Source organism: Pelodiscus sinensis, chromosome 1 (assembly GCF_052426305.1).
Source record: "Pelodiscus sinensis isolate ZL-2025 chromosome 1, ASM5242630v1, whole genome shotgun sequence".
NCBI classification, from domain to species: domain Eukaryota; kingdom Metazoa; phylum Chordata; order Testudines; family Trionychidae; genus Pelodiscus; species Pelodiscus sinensis.
Genome location: NC_143052.1, coordinates 257356137 through 257380069, shown reverse-complemented (window position 1 = coordinate 257380069; position 23933 = coordinate 257356137). Strand labels below are relative to the sequence as shown.

General features: G+C 41.1%; 1 protein-coding gene across 2 annotated transcripts in view; it reads left to right on the top strand.

Annotated features, from left to right (window-relative positions):
* GPC6 (glypican 6) overlaps positions 1–23933 on the top strand; it is a 1157918-nt gene that overhangs the window by 844734 nt on the left and 289251 nt on the right. For both annotated transcript variants that reach the window (XM_006113655.5, XM_075918824.2), the window contains exon 4: positions 13005–13170. In XM_006113655.5, the coding sequence (XP_006113717.3) occupies positions 13005–13170 (166 nt within the window). The remainder of the gene's footprint in view (positions 1–13004; positions 13171–23933) is intronic.

Genomic DNA, 23933 nt, shown 5'->3' with positions numbered 1-23933 from the left:
TTCATGCAGATTGCAATGTTTGTTGAAGTAAATCTCTTCACATGCTGCTCTGCTCTGCCTGGGCTTGACACCTCCCTCTTGCAGTTTGCTTCCTTTCTTTCTTCAGGTGTTTTCAGCAGTCTTTCTTCGTGGGTGGAGAGGCAGTGGAGAAGAGCCCAAATTAACTGACTTGCAAGACTTAAATAGGATTCACATATGTCAAGAATATTTTATTTCTTAGTTTAATCCCCACCCTTTTCCACTGGAAAAAATACCAGCTCAAGATTGTATCCTGTACTGGGTGGCATCACATGAACTTGTGGTGTGAGAGCAGCATCCTCGGACACTTCTTGGGAAAGTAGGAGATTAAATTTATAAATTAATGGAGATTCCCTATCTCCTAGAACTGGAAGGGACCTTGAAAGGTCATTGAGTCCAGTCCCCTGCCTTCACAGCAGGACCAAGTACCATCCCTGATAAATTTTTGCCCCAAATCCCTAAATGGCCTCCACAAGGATTGAATTTACAACCCTGGGTTTAGCAGGCCAATGCTCAAACCACTGAGCTATCCCTCCCCAAAAGATTAGTATTTTATAGTCCAATTGTCCTTCCTAATGGCCCATCCGGGCTGTTTGAACACTGTCGGGTGAGCAGTCCCCTGGTGAAAACACAATTTTAATTCTTGACTATTCAATATTTCTAACATCAGATACAGAAATAATACATGCATACAAATAGAAAAATCACATTCAGTAAATCATAACCTTCCCAATAATGCCTCACATGCTTCATCTTGCATAAAACAAAGTCGTTATGCCATTTTCATATCATTACAATATTATGGGCAAATATACATATGCCTCCCTGTCATGAGTGCTGCTAGAGGCCAGTCCCCATCATAATTAAGAGTAGGATTAAGGGTTCTCTAATTTACTTTGGCTCATTAGAGCTACCTTAGAACAGTTATACTAATGGGCATCACCAAAGGGCTGAGTGCTCCAAACACACCCCTTCACATGCCCATCTTAACTATGACATGGTTTGGCAGGGGACTATTAGGAGAACAGAGCAAACAGCAAAGAGTCAAGATCCAGTGAGAATGTAGCATGCTTGTGTCACCAACACCTTGTTATTAATGGTGTCAAAGAACTGACTCATTCTACATACAGAAGTTAATCTCCATCCTGTCATGCAAGGAAATTGTCACCCAATGAAACTAGTTGCGTCTGCAGTCATCATTTGAATTATGTTATTCAAAATAGATATAGTGAAATGAAAGAGTAGGAGAAAGTAGATTCACACAATATCTATTCTTGTACATTCCACTTTTCAGTTTGACTCTTAACTTTTTCATTTATAAATGTGTTAGTTCTTGATTGGTTTTAGTCTTGGTGAACCCAATACTGAAAGAATCTATTCTCATTCTCAGATGAAATTTCACAGAAGCCACTCCTCTTGTGAGAGTTTGGGGGGGGGGGACACCAAAATCTCATAAGAATGCTTATGAGCTTCATTAATGATCTGGCAGATGGGATGGATTTCACCATCAGCAAGTTTGCAGATGACACTAAGCTGGGGGAAGGGTAGGGATAGGGTCCAGTGACCTAGACAAATTGGAGGATCAGTCCAAAAAAGAAATCTGATGAGGTTAAACAAGGACAAGGCAGAGTCCTGCGCTTAGGTTGAAAGAATCCTATGCACTGCTACACACTGGGGACCAACTGGGTAAGTGGCAGTTCTGCAGGAGAGAACCTGGGAATTATAGTGAATGAGCAGCTGGGTATGAGTCAACAGTGTGTCCTTGTAGCCAAGAAGGCTAATGGCATATTGGGCTGTATTAGTTACAGCAGGGGTCAGCAACCCTTCAGAAGCAGCGTGCCAAGATTTAATTAATTCACTTCTATTTACAGATCTGTGTTCTGGGAGGAGGAGAGGACAAGGGCAGGCTGGGTATGGTCACCATAGTTTCTGAACCAGCTGCATCTAGGGAGAATGGTTTAATTTAAGTTATTAAACAGAGTAAGCGTTTTAACTTTTTCATGTTAGTTTATGAGACTTCATTTTAAATAAAGTAAAATATGAATTTATGTCCAACACAAAAGGTTTCAATGTTTCTTAATTTATGGCAGGGGCAAGGAACCTTTTTTGGGTCAGGGGCCACTGACCCACAGAAACGTTGGTGGGGAACTATACAAGTGAGAAGTAAAAAACCTCCTCCAAACCTCTTCACCCCCCCTCCTTCTCCCCCCCGCCAACCCTCACTGATGTGGTCCCCAGCTGAGACACCTCACTTGTCTGGCACTCCAGCCCACACGGGGTTAGGGAAAGTGACAGGGAGGACAGAGGTTCAGAGCTCCCCATAGGCCAGACTCCTTTTCTGGGGTTCCAGAGTTAGTGGATTTTGTGGACCTCCTGAGGCTCTGGTGTGGGAACAAAAATGAGGGGTTCCGTGCTCAGGGCAGCCTGCCAGTGAGTGAGATAGGGATGCGGGATCTGGACAGGAGGTGGGGTGCAGGACAGGGTGAGGAGGGCAGGGTCTGGAAGGAAGTTTGGCAGCAAGAGAGGTGGTGGGTGGGGGCATGAAAAGGAGTTTGGGGGCAAGAAGTGCTTGGGGGAGTAATGCCGACAAGGTGAGAGAGTAAGAATGCTGCTAAATAGCTAATGGGGGAGGGAGCCAAAGAAGTGGGAAGTAAAGGAAAGTGTAGCTTCTGCAAAGTAAAATTGTATCCCCCTTAACATCTTCCCTCTGCTCCAATCCCCCTCCCCTCAGCCCCATGATTCTCCCAACCAGATCCCTAGCATCACCTCGTGCCCCTCAGTGCAACCTCTTTCATCCCCCACCCCAACCCAACCCACCCCTACCCCCACCTCCCTGTGCCCCCAGAGTACACACTGGCAAGGCAATAGCATTGGGACTCATAACCCCCTAGGAGCAGTTCTTGGGTGAGGAGGGACAGGGGGGCAGGACAGAGTCACTTCCCTGCCAAGCCCAGCCCTTTGCTGGGGCTCACCCCTCACCTGCAGGTTGCTGCTCTGGGGCTGGGATGGGCAGAGCCCAGGGCTGTTTCCAGCCTGGCCAGGCACAGCGAGGTCCTGGAGAAGGATCTCCCTGCCCCCCACACACATCCCGCAAGGAGCAGTGAGGCACAGCCATGCCTCAGCACTCCACAGAGGTGGCAGCAGCTTGTGACCATCCACCCGGTGCTGGATCTACAGAGCAGCTCCAGTCCCCTCCACCTCCCAGAGCAGGGAGCATATCCTGTAGCAAGGGCAGGGGTATTAACCCCTTGGCTCCTGGGAGCTGCATGCCCAGGCTTGGCTGGGGCAGCCCCAGGGACACAGTGCCCAGTGTAGGGTCATGCTGCCTGCTCTGTTTGCCAGGCCTCTCCGACCCCTATGCACAGTTTCACAGGTGATTAATCAGCCCCACCCATCAATCAACTCCTTGCAGGAGCCCTGAGCTTCTGACTGTGTGGGGCTGATTAATCACCTATGAAGCTGTGCTGCCCTGCAGCTTAGAGGGAACACTGATCATCAGTCCTTTCCGGCTCAGTTCATAGCAAAGATGCTTCAGAATTGATGAGCTGAAATGAAGTCAAAGATGAAGGAACCCATAGGGTCCTCTTTATACCCTTGTCCACGTGAAGGGAATTCCATTGTTCTCCTTATATGGAAGTAAGCCCCAGATGGAGTTTGTCACATGATCAAGTAACCTGTCCTTTCATGACTCTGTTGCAGCCATTGCTTGCATGCTGGTCCGAACATTCACAGCGAAGTTCCTCAGATGTGGATTGGCACCTTTTAAAGACCATTGTCAGTCAAGTATTGCTATTCACTTGACTAGCCTTCTGTTGAGGTTTCCCAGAAACAAACATTTGAAATACAATACTCATAACCTCAAACTAAAAGATTATACTTGCATATGAATAGCACAAACAGAATCAAAGAATCATAATCTTTCGATAGACACCTCACTTGGCTAGTTTGTTCAACATTTGGTGCAAACATTAACATTAACAATGGTTGCCACAATGTTTTACATATTCATATCAGAGCACAATATCATCACACATGTACTGCTGGTTTTCCTATTATCCTACCCTATTTATCAGATTTTTTTAATGTTTTTCTATTCTACAGTGTGATGAAAGTAAAGGAGACAATGTTTCCTCATCAGGCAGAATGGGAACTTCAACCCAGTTTCCTATTCTGTTAGGCAGCCATGATAACCACCAATATAGTAGCTGTTCTGAGATGTTCTCATTCTTTTTTGAATTTCCAGTCTGGATCTGAGAAACCTTTCTCAATGGAACTTTCACTGAACACAGAATGTTCCCACCAACTGTGCTGGTTTCAATTAATCAGCATATTTGGAGAGTGAGAGTTTTGTAAAAAAAAAAACACAAAATAAAATACCTCCTGACGAGCCCCAATTATACATGGGCTTTTCACATAGCAATCAGCAATGCTTGAAAGCTTCAGGGTGTAATTTAAGTATATAAATGGACTCTCCAGAAATCTATCTACTATTTTGCAAAACCAGAAATATTTTAGCAAAACTGTATCAATTGAGCAGGTTTTGTAATGTAAGCTTCCCTCTGCTTTCCATTATCTGAAATCAGCAATAACTAGAATTGAATTTCAACCCAGAGAATTCACTCCTATTGGAGACTATGCATATTGCAAACCAGTGATAAAATTTAAAGTGACTTTTACTTCTTATAAGCATTTATAAAAAAAAAGATAATAGCTAAACTATCATTTCATAATGCTGGAAGTAATAGAAGCATTTTGCTATTACAATTCCCTTCTCTATTAACTGGGTAGTATGCAGTATAGATGATGCTCCCTGAATTTTGCTATGCTTAAGGACCATGCTTTAGGTGCTTTTTTTCAGATTTTTCATATTGTGAATCACTTTTCAGTTTCATGATTTAGATCCCAGTAAAATCACATAGCCACAGAAATACAGGTTATATCTCTGTGGTCTGGTATCCTAAGGACCTGACTGGTCCTGAATGAAGGAATGAATTTGCCAGACCAGGGGAGGTCTAAGGCTACCAGCTCCCCAGCCCACTGCCCCTCCCTGCTTTTGGCCCAGCTGCCTTACCCCCCCTCCCTCTTCCTCCCAACCAGGAACCCGTGGCTATCCTATCCCTGCTACCAGGGATGCAGCGGCTGCTGTTGCCCTGGGCCCAGCTACAAGGGCTGCTGCAACCTGGTTGCACTACCAGGGCTCTGGCCCTGTTCCTAGCCCCAGGCACATTGGGCTCCCAGCTTGTCGCTGAGTCTCTCTTGCCACTGGGGCTCCCAAAACTGGGACTTTCTGGTTCAGCAACATCTGTGGTCCTGCCGGACCACATATATTGCTGGACCACAGAGTCCCATTTTGGGAGGTCCAACCTTTATTAAGTTCTCTTTTGTGATAATACACTGAACCACAATCTTCACTTCACAGCAAGCAAAGTCAATTATAGGCAGAGGCCTGAGACAGATTCTGGTGTCCTAATCTTTTGCAGGTAGGGCAAATTCGCAACCTCCTCTGAGGAACTTTCTAGTGCTGTGTTGTGTTTCAGCAAGGACAAGGTGACCAGGAGGGTGGGGTTTTTTTAGGAATAAAAAAAGCTTAAAGGACAGAAAGAAGATGCAAATTTGCTTTGTACTCTGGAGTACCCAAAACTGCAACTTAAGTGCATTTCTCAGCAGCAATCTAAGCACACATGCCATAAGCAGGTCATTCCAGACCATAGTCATCAACCTAAGGTGCACTTGTGCATCTGTTCAATATTTTATACCTGGTGCTTATACTTACAAGCACGTTTTGAGAGAATTTAAAAGTGAACTTGAAAGATCCTGAATAAGGACATGTTAACATAGAGATGTAAGTTGACCCAACATATGTACGCTACTCACTGAAATAATGAAGAGGGCATTTTGTGAGGGCCCTAAATAGATGGTGCACTATGTATAAAGTCTTTATATATTAGTGGAACAAAAGACAGTACTATGCAGCACTTTAAAGACTAACAAGATGGTTTATTAGGTGATGAGCTTTCGTGGGCCAGATTCACTTCGCCAGATCAAATTGTGGAAGAAAATTGGCAAGACCAGACTAACACTGCTACATCTCTATTACTTATATATTAGTGTGGCTGTATTAACAATATCAGTGTGACCTGCGGTATAGAACACAGGACTGTTCTGTTCTTGACCAATGTCCTAGACTGAGGCAGCTGCATGGCCCCACGAGCTCCAGGGTAGCCATCCAGCTCCAGAAGTCTGGGATCAGGGCAACCTTCCATCCCTGTGATTTCCAGGGCAGCCACCTGGCCACTGTCCAGGGCAGATGACCAGCCCTGCAAGATGTGAAGGTCCAGAGTCAGGGTACAGGATGCTGCTGCCCTGACACCTGAACCCTGCTGCCCAGGTACCATATGTACATGCAGTCCACAATCTACTATATATTTGTGTGTCTGACTGACTGTGCATTCGTTTGTGAGTCCATTTTTTTAAGAACTCCTCTTTCAATCGCATGTCAACTAGAAATTGTCTCTGTTAAACAAGGACATTGGGTGTGGGCTCTCACTTTCAAGGCATGCAAACAGTTTAATGCAGGGTACTTAATCTAAAGTATCGTACACCACTGAACTATCATTTCATTTCATTTTACAGTGACGTGCTTTTTTAAAAACCAAAAGTCTTGTGTGTGATAGCTTGCAATAGCCAACAATGTGAACATATTGAACTACCAATCATATTCTGTCCAGAATGAAATTCCAATGGATTTAGAGACATTAAATTTAAGGGTAGCGGATTTATCACCTTAAACTGGTTTATATCTTAGTAAAGGAGATATTATTTTAATGGCTGTGAGCTTGAAAGATACAGAAAAATAGTTTCGGATATTCACGACTTTCTGCCAGCTTTCCGTTAGTGTAATTCTAATGCAGTCAATGGATGCGTACCTCTTCAAAGCTGGAGGATTATAGTGCTCCAGTAATCTCAAATGCCATGTGTAACTTTTTTTGTCTGAAAGAAGATCGGGTCCAAACTTGACATATGGTTTGTAGTAAAGGTGGGACCTCCAAGGTCCGGTACCCTCAGAATCTGATCAGTTCTGAATGAGAGATTTTGGCAGACCAGCCTGCTGTCCCTTCCTGCTGCTGGCATGGCTGGGATCCCTGGACAGAGGCTCCCCGGACAGAGGCTCCCCAAGCACCACTAGCCCTCTGCTGCTGCTGTTGACCTGGCTGGGGATCCCCAGACAACATCCCCCAATGTTGCTGGACCAGAGAGTCCTGTATTTGAGAGGCTGAACCTGTTGCAACTCTTTGCAGATTGACCCTCTGTGATACAATTCTCACTCCAGATATAATTTGCCTGCATTCCTATTTATACTATATTCTCTTTATACTATATTGTCAGAGCGATGTAAAAGACCTTAGAGTAACAGGGAATAAGACTCTGATATAGTGAAAAACATTAAACTGTCTTTTGAACGAATGCATGGAGTTCTAATTAAGTGTGTGCATATATTTCAGCTGAAACTTTTTCTGCTGGAGATAGTTGTTGAATGAAATCAATAACAGAAAGATCATGAAGAGAGCCAAAAATGAACAAGAAGAAAGTGAATAATTTTACATTCAGCAGTGAGCAAATCTAGTTTGAAGGAAAGAACCTGAGAAAGGAAGAGAAATCTCATTACTAACCTAAGTTACATGTACTTCTTCCAGTGTTTGCAAAATTCATCAATAGGCTGTAATTGCAGCCAGCCAAGAAGATAATCAGTGAACGATATATACTAAAAGCAGAGAATGAGTGTCTGGTCTTGAAATATTGAACTAAAGTATAAAGTTTATGGATTAAAATTAAGTGAATATGCAAAAATGCTGTTGTACAAGCTGGGTGACTTACAATGGGATTGTGTCAACTTTAGTTGTCAGTCTATTAATACTTACTTTGTAATAAAGGGTTCAAATCTGTTCTCAGTTGCACCAGTGTAAATATGTAGAACTCCTCTTTATATTCATGGATGTACTGTGGATTTACACCGGTAGAATAAGATCAGAATCTGGCCCATTGTGTGCACTAAAAAGCTTCTTTAATTCTGGCATAATGTGTGAAGTAAACATCAATTTTTTTAAATTAAATTGTTAATTTAAAAAGTTCTCCCTCCTTTTTCTCTGTTTCACCAACATGAAGTTTCAGTGACTCCCACTCCTCATTTAGCTTTTCTAATTTTTCATTCGGGCTGGGAAAATAATTATTTTTTATCGGCCTGTGGAACTGGTACTTACAATTAGCAGACAAGGATATGCAGCTGGAACTCCTTTCATCAAAGGAGAAAGAGGAAAGGGTGGCATGTTCCAGAAGCAAACCTGCTAATTGCTTAAATAGTTTGGAAATCACACAGGGCAGAGACAGTGGCCAAAAAATCAGCATGTACTGTCCTGGGAAAAGGAGCTGGGAAGCACATGCAAGCACAGGTATCTTGTTGCTGTGCTCTAGGATTCACTACTATTCTGGAAAAAAATTCCCCCTACAAAGCCTTGGTCCTCATCATGAATACCCAGGTTATTAGGTTTTTACTCTTTGGTTGCACCTAGACTGGCATGATTTTGCGCAAATACATTTAATGGAAAAGTTTTTCCGTTAAAAGTATTTGCGCAAGAGAGCGTCTACACTGGCATGTGCCTTTGCGCAAAAGATTTGCTTTTGCGCAATAGCATCCATGCCAGTGTAGATGCTCTCTTGCGCAAGAAATTAACTTGGCTGTCTACACTGGCCCTCTTGCGCAAGAATACTTACACAAGAGGGCTTATCCCTGAGCGGGAGCATCAGAGTATTTGCGCAAGAACCACTGATTTTGTACAGTACAAAGTCAGTGTTCTTGCGCAAATACTCATGGCCAGTGTAGACAGGTAGTAAGATTTTGCGCAAAAGCGACCACTTTCGCGCAAAATCTTGCCAGTCTAGACGCACCGTTTAGGTACAGCGTTAGCATCACCTGATGGAGGAGAGATTGCAGCAAATCTTCAGGGATGACAGAGCCCACATATCCTATGGTAACTCCTGTCTGTCATGATTGTATGTAGCAAGAGAAGGATATAGACAGATATATTTGTTTCATGTACTCTACTTCTAGGTACTTGAATAAGATTTGGAAAACATTGATTTTGAAGTATTAATTATAGCTTCATGATACATTTACAGTTCCCTATAGGATTTCAAAATTGTCAAAACCTTAAGTCAGATATTGCCCATAAATGCCAGTCTAGAGAGGGCTAGGGACAGGATTAAGGTGTTAAAATCAACTTAGATAAAGTTCAGGTAAAAAAAGCTCACATAATGAAATAAAAAAAAAAAACTTGACTGCAACCAGAAATGTAATGTGTTTTAAATCTACTAGGAACAATCAAGGCTCAGAGGGGGTAATGTTGAAATGTGTTGTGGTTTGAATATACTTACATAGAAATGGAACTGTCAGATTCAATACAGGAATTGGTATAATTACTGATTAAAAATTTCTCAGTTATGCAAACCTGTGCAATGTGAAAGAGAGGGTATGATTTACATAATACCTGTTTATTTTTAAATCTGAAAAGTAGGTACATTTTCTAGTTTTGGCTTGGAGCCAACTAAAAGAAATTATTATTTTTAAAATCTCCTCTTCCTCCTCCTTCATCAGTATCAGTTACAGCAGGACTGGTAAATGGAAAATCCAGTAGCTCCCATAAGCCTATTCAAGTTTTGAATAATTCATACTGGAAAGATACATCTTTTGTTGACTGAAATTAGTCTGCAGACAAGAATTACCACATGGGAGAGTTTGTTTTTGAAGATGAAGAAGAGGAAGAGCTTTGAAAACCCCATAAAATAGAGATGGCCAGTGGAAAGCAAATTATTTATGATTGCAATTCCAGTTTCCAGGACATGTGCCTGATTTCACATGCTCATAGTATTTCTGAGGAAATAATTTCTAAAGTGAAATTTTCTGGGTGTGGTATATGCCTCAGATTTTCAAAAGTTTGAGCAAAATTCCCTCAACCTTTTTCCATGACCTTAGAGGACAATAATAGTTAATCCAAAGTGTGTGTGTGTGTGTGTGTGTGTGTGTGTGTGTGTGTGTGGTGGAGGAACCTAACTATTCTGTTTAATCAAATTATTTGCCAAACAACTGAAACTTGCTCTGAAAATATCCCTCAGTGGGGATTAGTGCTCTTGTTAGATTAAGAGGACTAAAAAAAAAGTTATAAAAGATTTAATATATTCCCTGAAGCATACTCAGCAGCTTGTACTATGATTTTTAGCAGATTTTTATCAATGTAAAAGTGTCATAAAAGTCTCATTTAAACACACACTCAGCATAATCCACCAAATATCAGTGTTTTAACAGAGATAAGAGAAAATCAGTCACAAAAAAGAGCTTTTCTATGTTTTTAGTATTAGAACATTCATTAATTTACTGTGCTCTCTCCAAACTCTGAAAAGTAGAGAGCAGCATGGATTTCTTCATGTCCCTGTTCATTACCATGGGACGACATCTTTGTAATCTATTGTGACAGGCAATAATTATTTTTATTGTAATAGTGCCCAAAATGTGCTAAGCATTTTCTGAATACAGAGACCAACACAATACCTGCTCTAAAGAGTTTGCATTCTAATGGAAGATAAAATGCAAAACAAACAAACAGAACACTACTCAGGGGAGTGGGCAGATGGGTAAAATAAGGTGTCTCAGTTTTTTAGCTGTTATGCACAAATCTTCTTACAAAAAACATTTCACCATCTTCCATGCTCAACAAGCCTCTTTGTTGCTGTTGTGCTCTGCTGTTGTGATGCATTTGGGTTTCTTTCAAATGAGAATAAATGGTTACCGTTTGGCCTGAGGTCTTGGGTGGCACTGTGCTGTGCAGCTTTGGCTCAAAATTCTGGCACCAGTAGCCTGTTTAGAGCACAGTGATCTCACCCTGGTTAGGACCAGCCTGGTTACTCCTTGCAGGATGATACCAACTGCCCTTCCAGGCCTGAGTCTCTCAAAAAATTGTCTCCTCTGCAGCACTCAGCCCCCTAAAGACACAGGCCACGTCTACATTGGCATGATCTTGGGCAAATACTCTTTAACGCAAGAGTTCTTGCGTTAAAGTATTTGCACAAGAAAGCGTCTACACTGGCATGTGCTTTTGCGCAAGAGATGTGCTTTTGCGCAAAAGCATCTGTGCCAGTGTAGATGCTCTCTTGTGAAAGAAAGCTCCGATGACCATTTTAGCCATCAGGCTTTCTTGCGCAAGAAATTCATGTTGCCTGTCTACACTGGCCTCTTGCACAAGAACAGTTGCGCAAGAGGGCTTATTCCTGCGCATCATCGTTCTTGTGCAAGAAGCACTGATTTCACACATTAGAACGTCAGTATTCTTGTGCAAGAACTTCCCACCAGTGTAGACAGGCAGCATGTTTTTGCACAAAATCATGCCAATATAGACGTAGACACAGGGAAAAGTCTGGTAAAGCATTTTGCTTCTCAGATTGAAACATGGCAAATGATTGTGTAATAAAACAAGAATAAGTTTAACAAAGAACAGATATTTGAGTGATGCCAAGAAGAGGAATTGGGATAGAAACAATAAAAAACAAATGAAACTAACAACACATTTCCAAGACTAAAACCTAACCTCACAAACTACAGTATTTTATTTGAAGTAGTTTTCTCACCACAGTCATTCTTCTAGCATGGCTGGTCAGTCCTTAGCCAGGCTCCAACACAGAGCCCAAAGTGTTTGTTTTCTTTGTCTCCTCAAGCAAAGGATGCCAAACTGGCCTTTTCTGTCTGCTTGTATTAAAGGTTTTCTTTTTCTTTTCAAAGTCAGGTAGCATCCCTTGGGGGCCCAGCTTGCTGTGGCCTCCACCACTGGGCAGAAATTGACCACCATGTCAATTTCTGCAATCTCCTCCCTCCAGTGTGATAGGTAAGAGGCTATTCCCCCACTTGCTAGTTTGATGGCTTTCTTTATCTTTTCTGTAAACATACTTCTGTTGCCTCTCCTTGCTCAATTCACACTGGGGACACATTCAAGCGGGCAGCATCACATCCCTTTCTCTAGGTATTAAGCTGCCTTAAACCTTGCCTGCCAAACCCCTTTTTAAGAACATATTTCTAGGACATATTTGTAATTCTTTATGTGTTAACAGTGCATGAATCACACAGGAATGTTGTTGATCAGTGAGTTAGTATTTTTCCAAAGATACCTTAAAAATGTACCTTTTACATAAATGTCCCAATATCAGATGAGTTGGGATTTACTCAGCTGATCAGGTCACCTGAGATTCACTGTTAGATACCAGGGAGTGCTTTTTCCCCACTGGCACTGGGTGCCTTTAGGATCACAACTGCCCTTCCAATTTTAATTCTATGTATTTATGTATTTATTTATGCATTGTTTGAGATTATGCCAAAATAAAATTTCAGAGTTTGGCTTTTACAGCAATAGTATTTGACAACAACGTTGTTCTAAAGAGACAGTCTAATATCCCACTTACACCTGAACATGCCTGAATTATTTTATAGACATCAATAGAGTTATTCTGGATTTATTGTGGTATAACAGATGAAAAATCTGACCCAATGAGACTATAGCTGGCAATTACCGAATGAAGGTTTCAGACAAATATGCCTCCGACTGTGATTCTTCCTATTAGAATCTTTCCCTAACCTTTCCTCTTATTCTCTGGATTTCCCTTTGTTTTTCATTAAATGTATACAGACACTGGGCAGAAGATCTGAAGCTGAATTACAATGATGGGAATGTTGACATCTATGTTCTTGCATATCGCTGACATCTGTGCCAAATTAAGAAAATTGGCAGTAATTGATTATTCTCACAGGAGGGTATTAGTAAGAGTTAAGCTCTGTCACAAACTGTCCTTTCTTCATCTACTGCCTGAGGATCATCTCAGCTATTTAGTCTCTCATGGGACAGGAAATTGATTCCCTCCTTTTTTTTTTTTTTTTTTTTTTAACTCCACAGGTCAGCCCAACCCCAGGGTGCATCCGTGCACTAATGAAGATGTTGTACTGCCCTTACTGCAGAGGACTTCCCACTGTGAAATCTTGCAACAACTACTGCCTCAATGTAATGAAGGGCTGCCTAGCAAATCAGGCCGATTTGGACACTGAGTGGAATCTTTTCATAGGTAAGAGGCGTTTAAATAATTGGTGAAACAAGGAGTGGTGCTTTGTGAGTAATTCAGAAAAATGCTATCACCTGCATTTATCATATGAAAATGAAGCTTTAAGTCAAGCAGTAATTGAATCTCCTCTTACTTTTTAATCAAAGTTTCTGGCTTGTCATAAGAAATTACTGTTCCGCTCTAGAGCAGTTCTTATTAAGTATATAAAGGTGTTGTGTTGTGAGGTGCTGAGGTTTCTGAACTGAATTATTAGAGGATATGCAAAGCATTTTGAAAAAGTTTTGGTTAAGGATGTGATAGCAAGATTAACATGAGAGTGAGCGAAAAACTGTGTGCTTAAGGGGTGAGCACCTATTTGCAATGTCTATATATTTGAACAGAATAAACTACATCTCTGACATTTCTTAATTTCAGAACCATATGAGAAAAGAGCTTTTAAAAGTTAGAGTTGTGGCAAGTAAACTATTTGTTCAATGCTTTGATGTCTCCCTTGCAAAATGTAGAATGGAAAAATATTAAGTGCACAAATAGAAGTTTAGAAGGATTAGGGTGAAAACCCCCACTATTTAAGGAAATGTGTTATTCCAGTTGAATCTGCATAATCTGTTAGAGGAGTGTGCTGGCCAACAACCAAGTGTCCCTAAAATTAAGGTAAAAATAAAAGGCCCCAGCTTTCAAAAGGCTAACATTTAACCTAAAAAATGATTTGAAAAAGTACATTTGATTTTCTTTAGTGCAAGCACACAATTATGAGTTAGGCAAAGCAAATAAGCAAGGCAAAGAATAGGTAGATATGTGATCCGCTAATGATCTTTCATCAATCTCCAGAAGTCTACAATGATTGGCTAGAAAACAATGGTCCTAAAGCAGAGAGACAATACCTAGGTAAACACATTTTGCCTCATTTTAAGCTGAACTCGATGGTATGAGTTTGAAATCTAGGCTCTGTCTCCAAATGGTTGAGTATACGCACTCCATTCCACTTAGGAGAGATGGCATGAAAAGGGAGCGAGGAGAGAAAAACAGAGCAGGGAATAGGCAAAATGTTAAGAAAAACGTATTGAAAGGATAATCATAGAATCATAGAATAGAATCATAGAATACTAGGACTGGAAGGATAGTGATAGAGATGCAGCCGTGTTAGTCTGGTGTAGCTAAAACAAAAGACAGAATTATGTGGCAGGACCAAACACTGTCTAGACCATCCCTGATAAACATTTACCTAACCTACTCTTAAATATCTCCACAGATGGAATTTCCACAACCTTCCTGGGCAATTTATTCCAGTGTTTGACTACCCTGACAGTTAGGAACGTTTTCCTAATGTCCAACCCAAACCTCCCTTGCTGCAGTTTAAGCCCTTTGCTTCTTGTTCTATCCCCAGAGGCCAAGATATACAAGTTTTCTCCCTCTTTCTTATGACACCCTTTTAGATATCTGAAAACTGCTATCATGTCCCCCCTCAGTCTTCTCTTTTCTAAACTAAACAAACCCCATTCCTTCAGTCTTCCTTCATAGGTCGTGTTCTCTAGACCTTTAATCATTCTTGTTGCTCTTCTCTGGACCCTCTCCAATTTCTTCACATCTTTCTTGAAATGCGGTGCCCAGAACTGAACACAGTACTCCAATTGAGGCCTAACCAGAGCAGAGTAGAGTGGAAGAATGACTTCTCGTGTCTTGCTCACAACACACCTGCTAATGCAACCCAGAATCATGTTTGCTTTCTTTGCAACAGCATCACACTGCTGACTCATTTTCAGCTTGTGGTCCACTATGACCCCTAGATCCCTTTCTGCCATACTCCTTCCCAGACAGTCGCTTCCCATTCTGTATGTATGAAACTGATTGTTCCTTCCTAAGTGGAGCACTTTGCATTTGTCTTTATTAAACTTCATCCTATTTACCTCAGACCATTTCTCCAATTTGTCCAGGTCATTTTGAATTATGAAACTATCCTCCAGATTAGTCGCAAGCCCTCCCAACTTGGTATCATCTGCAAACTTAATAAGCGTACTTTCTATACCAATATTTAAATCGTTGATGAAGATATTGAACAGAACCGGTTTCAGAACAGACCCCTGCAGAACCCCACTTTTTATGCCTTTCCAGCCAGATTGTGAACCATTAATAAGTACTCTTTGAGTACGGTTATCCAGCCAGTTATGCACTCACCTTATAGTAGCCCCATCTAAGTTGTATTTACCTAGTTTACTGATAAGAATATCATGTGAGACCGAATCAAACACCTTACTAAAGTTTAGGTATACCACATCCACCGCTTCTCCCTTATCCACAAGACACGTTACCCTATTAAAGAAAGCTATCCGATTGGTTTGACATGATTTGCTCTTTACTCAGGATTTTTGGTAACCTGAAAATCAGACACTTTTTGTGCTTGGGGAGAGATTTAGTGTTATTTCCTTCAATTGAAGCTTCCATTTTCTACTTAAAATAAAAAATGTCCTTGATTTTAAATTGAATTAATTATTTTTTTAAAAAATAATAAATCAGCACAATCACAAAGAGAGTTAAACTAAGAGCTGGAGTGGGTGGGGAGCAGGAATTTGACAAACTCAGAATAGTTCAGCAAGCTCCAAAAACCAATAGGCAAAGTTTCAAATTCTTGAATTCCACAAGATTGGTACCCTTTTAAAAAAAAGCAGCATGGCAGGAACTAAAGCCGTGAGTGGGAAGAAAAGTTTTGAAATAGCTAAATGGCTTGAATATTACCTGGAAGATGCTGGGTAAACCGACAAAGCCTTGAGAGTTTTATCTTCTCCAACAAATTGATATGAATCACTTGGAAATGCATTCCTTTTTGTAGTCAGTATTGCCCCCAAAGTATTTAATGTTTTTATCATTTTTAAAATCATGCCTCTTTTAGATTGAAGATAATGTTTTAATTACTGTACATACTCGTGAAAAAGAAGATCTGAAGGTAAACTTTTCTAGGACTGGATACAGGATATATTCTCTCTGTGTCTATTGCATTCGTCTCAGTGAAGCAGGTAAGAAAATAGAGAGACGGATTTGGAAAAGGTTTTATCTCACTTTGTGAGACCATTGATAGCTTTGCTGAAGATGAAACTTCTTAGCCTTTGCTTTTTGTGGGACTGTAATGCAGTAAGTTGCCTCTGCCAGACGTCTGTCAGATGCTTTCTAATAGCACATGCAATTCCCTTAGTACTAAACAAAACAAAACTTCTACTCACTGAATTAAAACGAACAGCAGCATTTTACAGCACTGCTGAGCTATGAAAGATTGAAAAGAACGCATGAGTCATTTTTATGCCTGTTGCCAATGTTAGCAACCCTGCAGTAGGAAAAAAAATAATTTTGTGCATTAACAGTCTCTGCATGACCAGACATCCCTAATGTTTGTGCATATTCATGTACAAAAGGCCAGCTTTGCTCCCCTAGTAGTTTGCATGTTGTAAGGTCTTGCAAATGTTGATGGTTGGAGAAAGCTCTCCAATGTGTATGTGATCAAGTGGACATATTTTGTGCATGGAAGAAGATTTTCTAGCAATGTCCCACAGGTATTTTGATTAAGGGACATGTAAAAAATCCACAAATGAACAAAGGAATTGGGGTTTCCGACAAGAGGATATATTGCATGTTCCATCAAGCTTAAAAGTACAAAAGTTAAGGCAGAAATCGTATTTTATATGGAAGAAATAAATCTTATATGTGCTTTAAAACATTGGAAGAGTGGGACAGTATTCCCCAAACATCTGATGCTTTCCAGAAGTTTATAGACTTGAAAATTAGTAAGAAGGGATGCAGCTGCAGCATCATGTAACACAGATTATATTACATGTTTCCTGTTTGTCACCTTGAGCAACAATTTATTGCAAGTTATTTTTAAGAAAATATTACACAATAAGAGCCAGTCTTGCACTTTTTACTACAACAGAAATCCTGGAAAACTTAATGGGAGATTTTTCATGAGACAAGATTTAGTAAGGGACAAGAAGTTGTAGTCATGACTAAATAATCAAATAAATTCCATTTTCCTTTTGTCTAGAAAGATCTTGGGCTAAGAAGTCACTTTGAATTGTATCTGTCACATTAGCTTTTCAAATACTTCCTTGGAATACATTTGATTTTCATGATGTGCTAGTTATCAAGATTACCCAAACTCCCATGAATCGGGCCTGACAGGTGCATTATATAGCTTGATTACATAGAGTAGATCAGGGGTGTCAAACAGTCTCTGGAACATGGCAAATTAATGTCCAATTGACTGGATATACACATATATCTACATCTTTCCCTCCGTACACAGAGAAGCTTCCTGCTATTATGAATGAAGTTTACACAGAGATCAAGGTGTGCTGCTGGCCTCGAAGTACAGACCAAAGGTATATCCCAGAAGACGGAGGTGGCTACGAAATGCCTTTGTGGCTATGTCTACACTGCCGGCTTTTACCAGCAGAGAGTATGCAAATGTAGCACTGATTAGCATTTTGTTGTGCTTCATTTGTATAATCTATTCGAGCCGTTTTTTGCGTAAGGGTTTATGCACTAAAACAAGCAGTGTAGACGTTTCCTTTTTGCACAAACCCCCCTTTTTGCACAAGATCCTTATCCCTCTCTGCCCGACAAAATGCTAATCAGCACTTCATTTGTATACTCTCGGCTGGAAGCCAGCTGTGTAGACAAAGCCTGAGTGTTTAAGACTTGGCTACTCTGGGGACCAAGACAGACCTCAGCATAAATTGGAGCAACTGGGACATGCTCTAATTCTCAACAATTTCCCCAAGGGAAGTAACTATGGGGTTTATTTTTTTTACAGCTTGCAGTATCCCAGAACCACCATAGTGGGGTACTCTACAAAGATTCCTACTCCTAATATGTACCATCCCAGCCTTGGCCTGCAACTTGTTAAGGAGCCAAATTTATTGTGTTAGATTGTCTCCAGATTCAGGAAGACTACACTGTCAATACTCAATTCATGTCTGAAGAGTTTTGTTCACAACCAACGAAGTCAGGGTTTGTTTTGGTTTTATAAAGTAGAAACATAAAGTACACCAAGCAGGCTCCTATGGACCAAGTATGAATCAGTTGCATTAAATTGCTGTTGAAATAGGACAGTGGAATTAAAATAGCCAGCGTACTTATAGAAATGAGTGTACTTGTGACTGGGCAGATTTGAATCTGGGACCTCAATGTAGGAGCCTCTACAGCTTGAGCTGTAAAGCTAGCTGGCTTGTAGCTTAGGTGGTAGAGCTCCCTTGTTCTTAGCTCATGTTGTAAGCGATCTAAGTGCCACTACATGGAACAGTGAACCACAGTAGGTGGTTACACTTTTACTTATACTTTTGAAATTATTTCAGCAACATATTAAATCAGAATCAAAAGCAAATCATCTTAGTTTGACTATTGTACGTAGGATCAAATTCTGATTTATCCCTAACTGAGCACAGGATATCTGTGGAGCTATTCCTTTGCACAGCTATTAATAGGAACAGAAAGTATGTGCAAGAACACTTTTTCTTAGGCACTATGTGGGAGTAAATCAGTCCTGCCCTTACTCTAGTACTGCTTTTAATAGGAAAATCGGGTGCTTCATCGTCAAAAGCTAAACAAATAAGTCAGATCCTAGACACAAATGTTCAACAATGAATTCCCCTGGCCCAAAAAAATCTCCCTAGTGCTGAACACCTGGCTAAGATGGCTTCTGCACCAGCTGTGCACCTTTTTCCTTACCCAGCACGGGAAACAAGAAAGTAGGGCCAGAGTGGTTCTAGCTCGCAGAATCAAAGAGGCATCGCCAGCTCTCTTATGGCACTCCCTGCTGTACACACACACACATACACCAGCCAAGGAGAGAATCTGGCCCAGGATATTTCTCTGTGTGCTACTGCTGTCAGTTTTCTCTAAGTTATTTGGGTCACTGTGGTGCGGTAGGTCTGTGCTATAAATGGTTGCTCTGATTATTGTGCTTGAAGAATCAATCATGGAGGTTTTTATTTCGTATTATTGATGTGGCAAAGATCCTCACCTTATGAGACCTATCAAAGGAAGTTTGGCATGAAATCTCAGTTAAAATATCCCATTTTTCTGTACATGACATTCTATCTCAAAAACAGAACTATTTTTTTTCCAAATGGAAGCTTTTAGGGTTAATGTATTGCTTACAGAAACCTGCAGGACTTAGGCTCTGTACTGTGTCTGTTTATGAACTGCAAAGCACAAGGATAAATATTTCCCTTTTAAGCTGCTAAAGATGATTCAAATCTGCCTATCTGTTTTTTATACTGGCTCATCACCATGATAGCTGTGTTCCTCAAGTCCCTCTTTTAATCATGAAAAATGCATACTGTTATTCCAATAGTAATCCTCTACAATTTCCTTTATAGTGTGGATAATATTTCAGTAAGCAAGCAGTGCCTTTGCTGTACAAGCAGCTGACATATTCATAGGTGAGCATGTGGAACCTGAGCTGGTATCAGAAGTTTACTGAGGAAGAAAGGGGAAAAAGAATCTAAACAAAAATGCTTCCTGTGGTTTCTGTGAGTTTGTGGGGGGAGGTAGGTTTGTCCATTGCCTGCAATGAACAGCTTCTGTAGCTTATCTATATCCCGACTGCACTATGGAGAAAAAACTATGAATCCAAAGCATCTATCAGTAGAAAAATTGCTTCTGCTGTTGCACATGCTAATAAGCAGGAAAAAAAAGGCAGGAAGGTGAACAGACCTGTTTTCCTGGCATTTGCATTCCTATCTTCATTTAAATCCCTTGAGTCCATATTTCTTGTTGAGATGTATCACATGTTGGCATATTTCTGGAATGCTGGGATACATTTATGTGCTTCAGTGGGTGGGATAACTGGGGCTGTTCATGAAAGGGAACAGTTCCAGTAGAGAGGGAAGGAAACACTCCAAGGATGAGAAGAGTTACCTGAGTCCCTCACAGAGTCTCTGTTGTCTACCAGCCAGCATTCCCTAGCTCCCAGGATTTTACCTGGAAAGGGGGACCATGTGGAGCTTCTTTTGGGTCCACTTCACTCTAGCCACCCCTGAACTAGGAATATGACTCCAGCTGATAGATGATGCAGGCTATCCTGGCATCCGTTCAGGATCAGGAAGGATTTTTTTTTCTCCTGTGGGCCAATGGGCAGAAGACCTGGGAATTTCTCACTTTTGGCATCTTCAAACCACAGTGGGTTAAGTACGAATATGCTTGGTACTTGGCTCAGTTGTTTAACTTAGAAAAGAGGAGACTAAGGGGGGATATTATAGAAGTCTAGAAAATCATGACTGGTTTGGAAAAAGTGAATAAAGAAAAGTTATTTACTTATTCCATTACTTCAGAAGGAGAAAAATGACCTAGATAGTAACTGGCCAGAGCAGCCCCTGACTGCGGTGGGCCCCATGGGGCTGGAGAAGCCCCTTGGCCGTGGCGGGCAGGAGGTGCTCCAGCCCCCCACCAGTCAACAGGAACTAGTAAACATCACCCATTAAGGTGATGCTTACCAGTTAACTTTTAACATCTCTAGTTCCCACTCAGGATTATAACTCCTCTCTTTGCCCTGTAGTTCATATAGTGAGAGGAATGGAAGGATTTTATAAAACAGAATCATAGGAGTTTTCTGTTGCTGCCTCAATAGCATATATTGTAAGTTGAAGACATTTTGAATGCAAAGAAACCTCTTTTGTAGGCTTTTCATTTATGAAAACAATTGTTTCATTTTGTAACTGGGATACTGGAAGTGAGGATTGACCAGAATGTTTAGTCTAATGTCTACTCCAGAGACACACCTGTGAAATATGGTTCAATGACTTGAATTTAATGAAACCAGCAGCTTATTTTCCATGAACCTTCCATTACTTCAGAAGGAGAAAAATGAATGGAATATAATATGAGTGCATCGTGTGTTACTAACTACACCTCCTATTTAATAGAACTACCTGGCAGTAATGCTTTTGACATCTGAATAACTTATTATTTATGAGATCACGTCTTTTACTGAATGTCAAATTCATCTGAAGTGATGATCGACAGAGCAATGTAGAACAAAAGGAGCCATTCTGCTCATTGCAATTCTGCAGAGTTTTGATATGGGCAAGGAAGAGTTCAGCTTAATAATGCCTGAATCATGTAGACATAGGATAATAAATGAGAGAATGAATTCATCATTTCTAGTGATGGTTTATGTAAAGCACCAGAGCTTACTCATAACATTTTGTAGGGCAGTGCCATAACAGTTTCTCCAACACTTCCACTACAATGAAACTCTGAGAAGCTGGCCATTCTAGGCAGTACTCTCTTCTCTGAGCTGCGGAGTGCTAATTGCATTTCCATTTGAGATTGCTAAGAAGGGGTGGGCAGTGAGAAAATGAGTTCAAACTCCTTTCAATTTTAGGATTCTCTTCTATATATGTGGATTGTTAGAGTATGTCTACACAATGCAGTTTTTAGCGACAAGGCTGTGTGGACAAAGTCCTGTTGATGAAAGTTGGTGTGTGCACGAACATTGTTTGTCAGCACTTTTTCTGACAAAATACTTCTTCCCTCAATATGCAGGTTTTGCTATGTTGTCAGGAGAGTGCTCTTGCCAACAGAGCAGATTTCACACATTCATTTGCTGTGGAAAGGGAGTTAAGTGCCTGTTAATGACAAAAGTTTTGTCCAGCAATTGCAAATGTAGATAAATTACCTTGAATTAGAGAGGATGTAGATTGCACAAGACTGCTGACCTTCTGCACTGTAACCATTTTCTTTGTCACTGAGTTGACTCTCTCACTGCTTGGCTGATGCAACCCTGCATGTTCCCAGCCTTGTACATGGGGTCCTGAATGCAGCCAATCCCAGGGCTGAGCTCCTGACTGCTGCTGGCCCCACACTCAATGCTCTGTTCATGACCCTATACCTGAAGTTTGTATGTTGGGTCCCAGTCTAGGTCTCCTACCCCTGTTTGCATCTCCTAGCCCCAGAACCACAGCTCTGATCCTCAACCCCATTCTGGGAGGTGAGGGAGCATGAACAGGAGTAAAAGGGATCATTGAGGTAAAATGTTTGGGGTATGAGTCACTGTCTTCAATGCCATGATTTTATAAACATGTTCCACCACCAATGATCACACATACTCTCCAACACCTGGCATGGTTCCAAGGAGGTTTTATTGGGCCCCCCTGCCTGCCTCCCCTTTAATCAGTAAGCTGGTTAAACATCACATTTAGCTGGTTAACCAATTAAACAGGATTTTACATCTCTAGTGGAAACTGTTTACAGGTAGCAAATACAAGTATTATTTGACTTTGAACCAAAATCCAATGTGGGATCGGTGTGTTGTTGTAATTGGCCAAATCAAAATATCAGTTTCCAACAGCTCCAATCTTTATGTGATTTCCCCCTGTCTAATGTACAGTGGGACCTAGTTAACCAGGCCAGTTTATAAACACTATTCCCTTTTCAGTCTAAAGAAGTTAGTGATCTATGTATAGTAGTTAGCTGTTTCCTTTAATTAATCTAAAAGTTATGGAGGAATGGCTTTAAGCATATTTGAAATTTGGGGGAATATCAACTACTAGCATTTTTATGAGGTGATAGGATTTTGACTCATTTTACCTGTACCAGGAATTTCATGGGAAACAGATTGTTCCTAAAAGTAGAGGTGGGAGAAATGAGGCCTTGCTCCCTCTGTAGCCCCACTCCTGCTCCTCCTCTTCCTGCAAGTCCCCACCATCCCAGCCAAGCTGGAATCCAAAGCTGGGCCCTCCACATATCCATATGAGGAGAGATTAAAAAGACTGGGGCTGTTCAGTGTAGAAAAGACGACAAAGGGGAGGATGACATTGAAATCATGAATTTTCTCATTAACTGCAGAGGATAGGACTAGAAGCAATTGGCTTATATTGTAGCAAGGGTGGTTTAGATTGGACATTAGAAAAACTTCCTAATTATGAGGGTGGTTAAGCATTGGAATAAAGTGCCTACAGAGGTTATGGAATCTCCACCAGTCAAGATTTTAAAGAGAGGGTTAGACAAATACTTGCCAACGGTGAGCTAGATAATACTTAGTCCCACCATGAGTGCAGGGGACTGGACTAGAAGACTTGCTATGGTCTCTTCCAGTCCTATGATTCCATGGATAGTGTGTAGAGAGTGAATAAGTAAGTGTTATTTACTCTTTCTCATAACACAGAAACTAGGGATCACTCAATGAAATCAATGGACAGCAGGTTCAAAACACAATTAAGGAAGTACTACTTCACACACAGTCAGCCTGTGAAACTCTTTACCTGGATATGTTGTAAAAGCCAAAAGTGTAGTTGGTCTCAAAGCAAGAGTTAAATGCATTCATTGAATCTTGGTTCCCAATGGCTATTAGGCAAGATGGACAGGGAAGCAGTCTTAAGCTCTGGGTGTTCTTAAGGCTCTGACTGCCAGGTGTTGGGCTAGACAATAGATGGTGAATGACTTGCTAATGGCCCTGGTCTTTTTGTTCCTGCTAAAGCATCTGATATGAGCCACTGGAAGACTGGACCATTGGTCTCACCCAGTATGGCCATTCTTCTGATCTGGGAAACCAGAAGCCTTTTCCTCCTGGATGCAAAGAGAAAGGGAAGAAAAGTTGTTTCTTTCTCTTTACATGGCCTCTCTACACAAGGCCTTTTTGACCGCAATGATCTGAGCGCTAGTGTGACCAGGACTCACTGGTTTCCTTCATATGTTCCAGACACACACTACTGTTCCAGTAAACAGGGAAGAGCCTGTGTGGTCTAGTTGGAGGATAGTTCTTTTTCATGGTAAAATGG